This window comes from Symphalangus syndactylus, chromosome 7, assembly GCF_028878055.3.
Source record: "Symphalangus syndactylus isolate Jambi chromosome 7, NHGRI_mSymSyn1-v2.1_pri, whole genome shotgun sequence".
NCBI lineage: Eukaryota > Metazoa > Chordata > Mammalia > Primates > Hylobatidae > Symphalangus > Symphalangus syndactylus.
Window position 1 is genome coordinate 72,654,210 of NC_072429.2, and position 12,995 is coordinate 72,667,204.

General features: G+C 39.4%; 1 protein-coding gene across 5 annotated transcripts in view; it reads right to left on the reverse strand.

Annotated features, from left to right (window-relative positions):
* JPH1 (junctophilin 1) overlaps positions 1-12,995 on the reverse strand; it is an 85,587-nt gene that overhangs the window by 17,802 nt on the left and 54,790 nt on the right. For all 5 annotated transcript variants that reach the window (XM_055286550.2, XM_055286549.2, XM_055286551.2 and 2 more), the window contains exon 3: positions 6,855-6,973. In XM_055286550.2, the coding sequence (XP_055142525.1) occupies positions 6,855-6,973 (119 nt within the window). The remainder of the gene's footprint in view (positions 1-6,854; positions 6,974-12,995) is intronic.

The window sequence follows — 12,995 nt, forward strand, 5'->3', positions numbered from 1 at the left end:
CAATTAAAAGGCACAGACTGGCAAACTGGATAAAGAGTCAAGACCCATCAGTGTGCTGTATTCAGGAAATCCATCTCACGTGCAGACACACACAGGCTCAAAATAAAGGGATGGAGGAAGATCTACCAAGCAAATGGAAAACAAAAAAGGCAGGGGTTGCAATCCTAGTCTCGCATAAAACAGACTTTAAGCCAACAAAGATCAAAAGAGACAAAGAAGGCCATTACATAATGGTGAAGGGATCAATTCAACAAGAAGAACTAACTATCCTAAATCTATATGCACCCAATACAGGAGCACCCAGATTCATAAAGCAAGTCCTCAGTGACCTACAAAGAGACTTAAGACTTCCACACAATAATAGTGGGAGACTTTAACACCCCACTGTCAACATTAGACAGATCAACGAGACAGAAAGTTAACAAGGATATCCAGGAATTGAACTGAGCTCTGCACCAAGTGGACCTAATAGACATCTACAGAACTCTCCACCCCAAATCAACAGAATATACATTCTTTTCAGCACCACACCACACCTATTCCAAAATTGACCACATAGTTGGAAGTAAAGCACTCTTCAGCAAATGTAAAAGAACAGAAATTATAACAAACTGTCTCTCAGACCACAGTGCAATCAAACTAGAACGCAGGATTCAGAAACTCACTCAAAACCGCTCAAGTACATGGAAACTGAACAATCTGCTCCTGAATGACTACTGGGTACATAACGAAATGAAGGCAGAAATAAAGATGTTCTTTGAAACCAACGCGAACAAAGACACAACATACCAGAATCTCTGGGACACATTTAAAGCAGTGTGTAGAGGGAAATTTATAGCACAAAATACCCACAAGGGAAAGCAGGAAAGATCTAAAATTGACACCCTAACATCACAATTAAAAGACCTAGAGGAGCAAGAGCAAACACATTCAAAAGCTAGCAGAAGGCAAGAAATAACTAAGATCAGAGCAGAACTGAAGGAAATAGAGACACAAAAAACCCTTCAAAAAATCAATGAATCCAGGAAGTGTTTTTTTGAAAAGATCAACAAAATTGATAGACTGCTAGCCAAGACTAATAAAGAAGAAAAGAGAAGAATCAAATAGACGCAATAAAAAATGACAAAGGGGATATCACCACCAATGCCACAGAAATACAAACTACCATCACAGAATACTATAAACACCTCTACACAAATAAACTAGAAAATCTAGAAGAAACGGATAAATTCCTTGACACATACACTCTCCCAAGACTAAACCAGGAAGAAGTTGAATCTCTGAATAGACCAATAACAGGCTCTGAAATTGAGGCAATAATTAATAGCTTACCAACCAAAAAAAGTCCAGGACCAGATGGATTCACAGCCGAATTCTACCAGAGGTATAAGGAGGAGCTGGTAGCATTCCTTCTGAAACTATTCCAATCAACAGAAAAAGTGGGAATCCTGTCTAACTCATTTTATGAGGCCAGCATCATCCTGATACCAAAGCCTGGCAGAGACACAACAAAAAAAGAGAATTTTAGACCAATATCCTTGATGAACACTGATGGAAAAATCCTCAATAAAATACTGGCAAACCGAATCCAGCAACACATCAAAAAGCTTACCCACCATGATTGAGTGGGCTTCATACCTGGGATGCAAGGCTGGTTCAACATATGCAAATCAATAAACGTAATCCATTACATAAACAGAACCAAAGACAAAAACCACATGGTTATCTCAATAGATGCAGAAAAGGCCTTTGACAAAATTCAACAACGCTTCATGCTAAAAACTCTCAATAAATTAGGTATTGATGGGATGTATCTCAAAATAATAAGAGCTATCTATGACAAACCCACAGCCAATATCATACTGAATGGACAAAAACTGGGAGCATTCCCTTTGAAAACTGGCACAAGACAGGGATGCCCTCTCTCACCGCTCCTATTCAACATAGTGTTGGAAGTTCTGGCCAGGGCAATCAGGGAGGAGAAGGAAATAAAGGGTATTCAGTTAGGAAAACAGGAAGTCAAATTGTCCCTGTTTGCAGATGATATGATTGTATATCTAGAAAACCCCATCGTCTCAGCCCAAAATCTCCTTAAGCTGATAAAGAACTTCAGCAAAGTCTCAGGATAAAAAAAATCAATGTGCAAAAATCACAAGCATTCTTATACAACAATAACAAACAAAGAGAGAGCCAAATCATGAGTGAACTCCCATTCACAATTGCTTCAAAGAGAATAAAATACCTAGGAATCCAACTTACAAGGGATGTGAAGGACCTCTTCAAGGAGAACTACAAACCACTGCTCAACAAAATAAAAGAGGATACAAACAAATGGAAGAACATTCCATGCTCATGGGTAGGAAGAATCAATATTGTGAAAATGGCCATACTGCCCAAGGTAATTTATAGATTCAGTGCCATCCCCATCAAGCTACCAATGACTTTCTTCACAGAATTGGAAAAAACTAAAGTTCACATGGAACCAAAAAAGAGCCCGCATTGCCAAGTCAATCCTAAGCCAAAAGAACAAAGCTGGAGGCATCACGCTACCTGACTTCAAACTATACTACAAGGCTACAGTAACCAAAACAGCATGGTACTGGTACCAAAACAGACATATAGACCAATGGAACAGAACAGAGCCCTCAGAAATGATGCCGCATATCTACAACTATCTGATCTTTGACAAACCTGACAAAAACAAGCAATGGGGAAAGGATTCCCTATTTAATAAATGGTGCTGGGAAAATTGGCTAGCCATATGTAGAAAGCGGAAACTGGATCCCTTCCTTACACCTTATACAAAAATTAATTCAAGATGGATTAAAGACTTAAATGTTAGACCTAAAACCGTAAAAACCCTAGAAGAAAACCTAGGCAATACCATTCAGGACATAGGCATGGGCAAGGACTTCATGTCTAAAACACCAAAACCAAGGGCAACAAAAGCCAAAATTGACAAATGGGATCTAAGTAAACTAAAGAGCTTCTGCACAGCAAAAGAAACCACCATCAGAGTGAACAGGCAACCTACAGAACGGGAGAAAATTTTTGCAACCTACTCATCTGACAAAGGGCTAATATCCAGAATCTACAATGAATTCAAACGAATTTACAAGAAAAAAACAAACAACTCCATCAAAAAGTAGGCAAAAGATATGAACAGACACTTCTCAAAGAAGACATTTATGTAGCCAAAAAACAGAAGAAAAAATGCTCATCATCACTGGCCATCAGAGAAATGCAAATCAAAACCACAATGAGATGCCATCTCACACCAGTTAAAATGGTGATCATTAACAAGTCAGGAAACAGCAGGTGCTGGAGAGGATGTGGAGAAATAGGAACACTTTTACACTGTTGGTGGGACTGTAAACTAGTTCAACCATTGTGGAAGTCAGTGTGGCGATTCCTCAGGGATCTAGAACTAGAAATACCATTTGACCCAGCCATCCCATTACTGGGTATATACCCAAAGGATTATAAATCATGCTGCTATAAAGACATATGCACACGTATGTTTATTGCGGCACTATTCACAATAGCAAAGACTTGGAACCAACACAAATGTCCAACAATGATAGACTGGATTAAGGAAATGTGGCACATATACACATGGAATACTATGCAGCCGTAAAAAATGATGAGTTCATGTGCTTTGTAGGGACATGGATGAAGCTGGAAACCATCATTCTCAGCAAACTATCGCAAGGACAAAAAACCAAACACCGCATATTCTCACTCATAGGTGGGAATTGAACAATGAGAACACATGGACACAGAAAGGGGAACATCACACACCGGGGACTGTTGTGGGGTCGGGGGAGGGATAGCATTAGGAGATATACCTAATGCTAAATGACCAGTTAATGGGTGCAGCACATCAACATGGCACATGGATACATATGTAACAAACCTGCACGTTGTGCACATGTACCCTAAAACTTAAAGTATAATAATAATAATAATAATAATAATAATAATAATAATAATAAAAAGCACTCAAACAAACTTACAAGAAAAAAACAACCCCATCAACAAGTGGGCCAAGGATATGAACAGACACTTCTCATAAGACATTTATGCAGCCAACAGACACGTGAAAAAAAGCTCATCATCACTGGTCATTAGAGAAATGCAAATCAAAACCACAATGAGATACCATCTCACACCAGTTAGAATGGCGACCATTGAAAAGTCAGGATACAACAGAATAATACAGTTTTAAACTAAAGAACATAAGATTTAGTTAAGATGGAAAATATCTGAAAATACTGCCAGGTCCTGAAAATAGGTAATTTGCCATGGAAGCATCCAACATGTAAGCTATGACAGGCATCTTTTATTCCAGGGTTAACAACTTCTATGCACGAACACATGCATTCCAAACAATGGAGACTTTTATATCTGAGATATGTAAATTAAATGGCCGGCCTAATTTAGAAGTACTTGAAAGCCCTTTTCGAAAATGTCTATCTGATTTGCTCACCCTGTAAATGCAAAGTGGAGAGCATGAGTTATGCTCCCTTGAGAAGATCAATAATACCCGCGACAGAAAAGGCTTTCTATACAGTTGCTGAAGGAAGTGCTGGCTGTGGGTCAAAGGGGACTGCAGCCTCCCCGACAAGCTCTGGTCTCAAATAGACTCGCTGTCATCCATGCTACTGTGATGTATTCATTCCTGATGGACAACTTGCTTATATGAAGCTGTTTTAGCTAAGAAAGGGTGGCATTACATTTTCCCACAATGTTTTTTTTCCCCTCAAATGCTTTTGCATCAGAAAAGGCTTTAAAAACCATTCAGTCTGGGAAACCAAGATGATCTTTCGTATCACTTACCTCTTGCTAACACCTAATAGAAATCTAAAGGGACCCCATTCCCCAACAGAATTAACAGAACCGAGAAATTACCATCTGCAGAAAACAGTAAGTTTGTTTGCTTTCAAAGCCACTCAAGCCCAGTGCCTCCTGATCAGTCAGGTTCTTTCCAATGGCAGCACTGCTAGGGAGGAGAGAACAATTTCTCCTGGGTGGCTGAACTCTTTTCCCAGCTCTCACGCCCTGGAACAGCTAATTTGCCAATATACATAGGTACCAGGGAAGTATGAGTTCATTTCACGCCAGAAGAGAGTTTATTCCTACCAGAGGTCGCTGCAAAAAATGGAAAGGTTCCTTTTCCTAAAAATTGTGTATATCTAAAAAATGATTTAAATCTCAACCAGAGGTTTAAAAGAGATGCATGTGAAAGAAAATACCCTTCTCAGTGGCTGCCTTGGACTTGAACTCTTAGAGAAGTCACTCTGTGATGATGATATCTATCATTCAACAACCACCCTGGGTCCCTCCCCAGCCTTTCTCTTATAAAAACCAGATCTTCTTTGCCTGGCCTTTACTGTCTTCTTTCTTTGCAGGAACCTCCTGCCCCCATTCTCCAGGTCATTTCTCATTGCTCCATCCTTGATTATAGCCAAGTTTCTAGCTTTTCTACAAATATTGCTGTTTTGTTCACTTTGACTTACGTCGTTCGTTAGGACTCAGCGATACCCTGTGGGTTCCGACAGCGTATACCCCTCACCAGAGCCAAACGTGTGTCGAACACCTACCTCATGCAGGGTGCTGGGCTAGGGACAGGATGCTAGTTATACAGCTTGATTTAATAAAAACCAGTGTGGAAAAATCCTTTACCAAGAAATGTAACTTTTAACAGAAATTGAAAACATTTATTTTGGTTTCTTCACCTAGAAATCTGTTGATGCCTCAAACAATCACTAGAAAGATGTTCTTTAGAAAGCAATGGAGAATATATATAAATAGGTGAATATTGCCTTTTTGAAACTCAAAACAAAAACACTAGTATATTATAGAGAGGGGTGGAAAGAGTCTGCTAGGAAACTACTAGAAAGTGAATTAAGAATTTAAACTATTGCGAATATTTGTTGATTGCTATTTTGTAACATCTGAGAGGCAGATGACCAAGATTGATTTTTTTGAGGTTGTCACTTTTATTTCTTCCATCCTGACATGCATTTTCCTCTTACTCTGTGCAGATTAATCTAAGTGGTATGCTGCTATACTTCCTAACCACAGTCCTTTGAACTCTGAACTTTAGTTCAGATACGTTAAAAAAAAATAGTCACAGTACTGACTGGCTCTTCTCTTACTACTAAAAGTGCCTCTGAATTTGGGGGTATTTGTTATAGAATCTGTGGCTGTCACTAAAATAATTTCTTAGAATCAGATATTTTAGATTCTTGTCTAGTTTACTGCTATCAGCTCAAACTTTGTTGGTCATATGTAGAGGGGAGGAAGGGCGAGACTGGGGAATAACCCATCTCCAGGGCTAACACTCAGACTTCAGGTGATATTTATTACTACAAGTTGAACAGTCCTAATCCAAAAATCTGAAATGCTCCAGAATCCAAAACATTGTGGGCACCGACATGATGCCACAAGTGGAAAATCCCACATGACTGATGGTCACAGTCAAAATGCAGTCAAAACTTTATTCCATGTGCAAAATTATTAAAAATATTGTATAAAATTACCTCCAGCCTATGTGTATAAGGTATCTATGAAACATAAATGAATTTCATGTTTCAACTTGGATCCCCAGCTCAAGAGATCTCACTATGTATACGCAAATATGGAAAAATACCAACACATCTGAAATCTGAAACACTTCTGGTCCCAAGCATTTCAGATACAGGATCCTCAACCGCATACGCCCCTGCTTGTTTTGTATAATAGTATTGCTGGGATTCAGGAGCACAGATCTTTATGTTGAAAGGAAAAGGAAATAAAAGCAAGCCAAAGCCAGTGCTCCTGCCTCACCCATCAAAGGAGCACTGTTTTACCTGGTTGGTAGAAATCAGGTGACAGCTCCCTGGCCACAGCTCTCGCGATGTCACACTCCTGGCGAGCGGCCAGTGCGGCCTGGTCAGCGGCATCGGCCTTCGCTCTGGCGTGTGCAGTCCTACACAGGGCACAAAAGGACGAGTCAGCATAGGTGGCCCCTTGTTACTTACACAGGGACAAGCAAATTGTAATCTGGGAAAAGAAATGTTAATTATGATTATGGCTCGACACCCACAAAAGCAAAAATTTTAGAGTCCTATTGCCATGAAATTTCAATGAAGATGACACAGATGAAGCTAAACTACCCATGAATTGCCTCAGCCCTTCTCTCAAGGGAAATGAAAAGTAAGAGCAAGGTCTGTGTAGCTTGATGCTAAGTGTGGTTTTCAAAACTTACTGGATCAAATCTCCTGTTGACTTTGGTTGGCATTCCTCCCACCCCTAAAATTATGGAAAGTAGAATTAGAACATATAAATTAATAGTGTTTATCGAATTCATTTCTACGGTACAATCAATGTAAGAATTTGACTAAGAAAGATCTGCCCACTGGCATGCTGGCAAAGTAGCTCTTTGAAGAAAAAAATTAGTGAAATGGGGATTGGTAGTGTTTACTCACATCCATGTGTAAATGTTCTCACCATGGCCAATTTCAGGCTACCAGCATGATGCCGTTGGATGTGTAGCAGGGAGATGTGCACTACTGGTGCTCGCCAGCAGGAGCAAACCACAGGGCCCGCTCTAAGAACATGCTCAGAAGGGTTCCTGAGGAGCCCATTTAGCTGACTTTTAGGCATGTTTCTTGTATGAACTAAAAAGGAGACAGCGAGGCAGAACTGGCAAGGATGAAATGGATCTTTCAGTCTTCCATAGCCTCCCTGGCCTGTCCTCACTCATGGAAACCTCTCATCTTTCTGGAGGACTAGGGTTATGGGGAAGGTGGCAGGAAAAAGAATAGGGCTTCTTATGGCTGGACCAGGGAATGATGTCTACTGGCCCCAGAGAGGGCTGGAGAGAAGAAAAAAACTCTGGTTTATCTGCCCTGCAAAGGGGAAGGCCTTGTCCCGTTAGTCTTTAGATGTTTATAGGTACCTATTTCTTATGACTTTGTAAACTTTCTATTATATTTTATTAGCACTAGGCAGGGCTATAGATAACTAGCAGTGAAAACTTAATGGAAGTCTGAAAACGGTGCTTACACTTATGTTGGAGACAGTAGGAGAGAGGAGGAATTGGGAAAAGGCATGGGCTTTGGGTGCTCTTCAGGGAGAACACATGGGCAGCAGCTGGAGGAGCCTGGCAGGCGAACTCCTGGGACCAAAACACGGAGGGACCGGGCCTGGCCTGAGACAAGGGGGTCAACTGGGAGGCCCCCTTTTCACATTACTCTCTTCAATAACCTCCTCTTGTCCTGTGCTCTCACGGGACTCCTTTCACTTCTATTTAGGATCTAAGCAATCCTGAAGGCTTGATGTATTAGAATGTAAGCTTTGTGAAGATTGGAATTTTTAATTTTTGGTCCTCTGTCATAATCCCAAAGAGCAGAACGCTACATGGCACATACTATTTATTGAGGGACCACTTTATGAATAAAGGAATGAATGATGCTTCCTTAGGAAAAGCTGGGTAGTTCTTAAAACTGAATGGAACTACAAAACCATAGAGACAGTAAAAAGATTCAGAGTTGCTAAGAGTTCGGGGTATAGCAGGGAAGAATGAATTGGTGGAACAGAGGGCATATCTGGGGGAGTTTAATTATTCTGCATGATACTGTAGTAGGGGACATTACATATTTGTCAAAATCTATAGACTGTACAACACAAACAGTGAATGAAGCCTGATGTAAACTATGGACTTTAATACTAATGTATTAATACCGGTTCATCAATTACACAAAATGCACCTCAAAATTTAAGATGTTAATAATAGGGGACACTGTGTGTGTGCATGAGGAGAGGAGGTATATGGGAACTTTGTAGTTCCTGTTCAATTTTTCTGATAACTTAAAACTGCTCTAAAAAATAAAGTCATTAAAAATGAGTGGATCAACTTCAAATCATCAAAACTGCTATTTCTAAGCCATGGAGGATGCTTTAGATTATTTGTATATGGGGTATCAAGAAATATGAAATGGAAATAACATCAAGAAAGGAGGGACTTCTTCTTAAACAACTGGCTGTTGGGATAACCCCGCATGGGTGCCATTGCTGATCTATGATGGGTAGTGCCTTAGTCCTGTGTGTTGTGCCTGAGAATCAATGGATGGCCTCTGCTAATGTTCTTTCAGTTGCTCAGAATCTAAACTTTTTTTTCCCCCAAATGATTTTCCATTTTGTCTGCTATTCTTAGCCAGAGCCTAATTATGTCTAGGTGTCATAATTAATGAAGCCATAAGAGTATAGCTATGCTGCTTTATAATACAATCTGTTAGCCCTTTAATGATAAATTTACAAAACTCAAGGTACAAATAACTTATTCTGATTCAATCACAACACACCACCATACAGTCAAATAAAACAGTAGTAGTATATCTACTACTTTTTATAATATGCTAAACTGGAGAATAGACAAATACAGCTTAACCTTTCTGCAAATATATTTTGGAAGCACAGCATCAGTGAAGCCTGCTAGTACTTAACTCTTTACTTTTTTACTTGCTGTTTCCTGTAAGACCACACAGCAAAGGAGGACCTTTCTATCCAGCCCAGCTCTGTGGCTCAGTGCTACTGTATAGCTGGCTAGATGAGTCAAGACCACATTCAAACCTGAATCCTGAAGTCTGCTCAAGAGCTTTTGGAACCGATGACAAGAAGGAAGAACAGAAACCCACTCTGAGTTTGCTGTTAACACCAGCCTGTATAGCTAAGGCCACTGGCATGTCTAGATTTTGCCCAGGAATAATCTGGACTTGCCTCTGGCTTATGTTAGTGAATTCATGTGATCACATCCCAGGCTCAGTTCCAGAGTGACACACGACCCCTGTAATCAGTCAATTGCGATTGTTCTTGCGTTGGCGGGTGGGGTTCAGGTTAGGCAGTCTGGAGAGATAAGCTGAAACCACTCAAACTGGATGCCATGATGCTGTTGGTGGTCACAGGCAAAACATGCATGCACCAAAGGGGAATGCGTGCCCCAAAAGCATTTCATTTATCAAAAGACTGCTGACATTTACAAATCTTCAGACCCTCAAGAATCTCCAAATACTATTATCACAAATACCTTCTCCCATCAAATGCAGTAAAAAGTAACTGAAAAGCCACTTCTTTAAATTAAGCATCAGCTGTTGACTTTCTTTTAGGGCTATATATTTTTTAACAAATAAACCGAATTTTTAACTTGTGAAGAGTTGCACCTTATGGGTGAAGACAACACAGCCATGCTGGCTGGGGAGACCTGGGAAGCTGGTTATGCTCACTGAGCAGCTATGGAACTCCCTCCTGGACACAAGCTCTGCAGAGGTCAACTGTGACCAGCCGCAACAATAAATGGGGAATTTCTGAATGCTAGGCATCACCTGTACTTAAAAACTTAATGACAAATTATTTTCCTAACCAGCAATTTGATGAGTATCTGAGGTTTTCTTGTCTTCAATAACTGAAATAGTGTTTTATGAGCTCTCTAGTTGGCTTAGGAGAAAAGAATCTAGTTTCTTTTTCTTAAACATGTAAGGCTTTAACAAAAAGCATACTCAATCATACGTGGAACATGCTGAGCATACTCTCCTCCTGCTAAGGTACATGTGGGTCCCTGAGACATCTCCAAGCTCCTTTCAATCTCTTATGCATCTGTGAACTCACATAGCTGATAAATATTTTCATCTAGAATGGAGAACAAGTCTGCTAAAGGTGAAGTGCTATTTCTACTTTTTATATAGTCTTTTCTCAACAATAAACTGCTTCAAAATTGTGCTGATTTTGATGTTTTTAAAAATCTGTGACATATTAAGTCTAAGTTAGTTTACTGATCTAACTTAAAACTTGACAGCAGAGGTGATAACCTAATTGATTCAGGGACCATCCTTGTGATTTGCTTTGATGTACAAGTATTTCAAGAAAATTATTAGAAAAATTTAAAAATAAAAGCAATTGGCACATAAAAACCCAAGTCTTGGTTGACGGCAACACCATTCTTGCAGGTGCTCAAGCCAAAACCTTTGAGTCATCCTTGACAACTCCCGTTCTCTCACACACCATATCCACTGTCAGCAAATCCAGTTGGCACCTTCAGAGTATATTCCCCCCACCCAGCCATTTCACGTGCTCTGGTTCACTGTCACCTCACCAGGGTTAGTACAAACGTAACTGACCTCCCTACTTCGATCCTCCTCTCTGCCATTTTATTTCTTTCCAGGTTTGTCTTGAAAGTGGCTTAATAACCAAAAACACATTCCTGGGTTATGGCACCATGGGTAAGAAAATGCAAAATATAGGAGACGTTAGCCTTTTTTGGACTGTGACATTATTCATTTATGAGAGACCTAGATTTGAGAAAACCAATTATCCTGTGCAGACAGTTGTAGCCCTTAAGAAGAAATCAGTCTGTTAAGCAAGGAATATTCTTGATAGGGATAAGAACCAACTGGCTCCACAGGTGTCAGTTTAAAATCAGAGGTGTGATTTCTGAGTTACCTGCACCTAGTAAGAAATGAGTCTTTCAATCTTGATTTGGTTCTCTGATAAGACAGACTCAGCAAGGCTCAGCACAGGTACACATAGGGCCTGAGATGTCTGCCCCAACTTCTAACTTGCAATCTTTTATATATCTACTAACTGACGAAGCTGATAAAGACTTTGGTCTAGAATAGACAATAATTCTGCTAAAGCTCCATTCTCAGTAAACTTGATTTGGGAAGATGACTTATGTGAACCCATCTTCACCATCTATTCATTACTGAATGTAATGAATAGATAATAATAAGCCTTTAAGCTTATTAAGTTTTTGATCAAATGTTAAGGAAAAAAGTCTATAAAGTACTTAATTAAAAATAAGTACTTCTTTTCTAAGCTTAAAAAATGTTCTGGTGATGGACGAAAAGAAATCTTATAAAAGGAGGCTGAATAGTAGACACCACTATTCCCAAATTATTACATATGTCCCCTGAGAATGAACACACTGCAGGGGGCTAGAGTTCAGAAAACTTAGTATTACAAGAGCTTATTAATCCAGGAATGTTTTGTTTCATTTATTTATCCTGCTTTCCAAAAAGTATTTGCAGGACACTGTAATGAGTTACATACATGATAGAATTCCTGATATTGGGGGTATAAAAATAAAGTCATGTGATTAGAAAGGATTACCGTGTGCATATGTTGAGGATAGTTTTACTCCAAGTTTCCAGGTAGCCTTAACAAAAAGAGAAACAATCGATCCCGTAGTTCATGTTGTATGATACAAGGAAGCACAGGAGTTAAGATCAGAGACCACATTTTTCCTGGCACCAGACTCTGAGGAGGAGTGTATCACCTAGATCTTTATAAACATGACAATGATTCCCCATAATGGATAGCCTTTTACAAATGGCATGTGAACATTCTTCATGTGAATCTTGGCTCCTCTCCTCTCCCTACAAATCTGTGGATGCATTTGTATGATGAAGTAATGTGGTTTAACTTTTTATCTTATTGACAAAAATCACTTGTGGCTCAGAGTGGCCTCACCTACTCTGGCTATTAATACTTTCAAAGCCTATATCATAACACCTCTGCAAAAGTTTAGGCCCTTGAAATATCAAATACCAGACTTCGTTAAGGATAGTGTAACACGGGGCATAATAGTTTACATTTTATATTGTTTAGAAATAACTAGATAACATAATAGTTTACATTTTATATCTAAATAACTTGATATTGCTTTTAGAGAAAAGGAAGACAGGAACTCCTGCCTTGGCAAAGAGGACAACTATTCACTGGTGATATAACTTGTTTTAAACCAGGACATAAGAATTCTGTCTTAAAGTTATTATTCCACGTCCTATCTCTTAAAAAAAAAGGAATTTATGGAGAAAATTAACATTCAGTAATGAATAGATGGTGAAGATGGGTTCACATAAGTCATCTTCCCAAATCAAATTTACTGAGAATGGAGCTTTAGCAGAATTATTGTCTATTCTAGACCAAAGTCTTTATCAGCTTCGTCAGTTAGT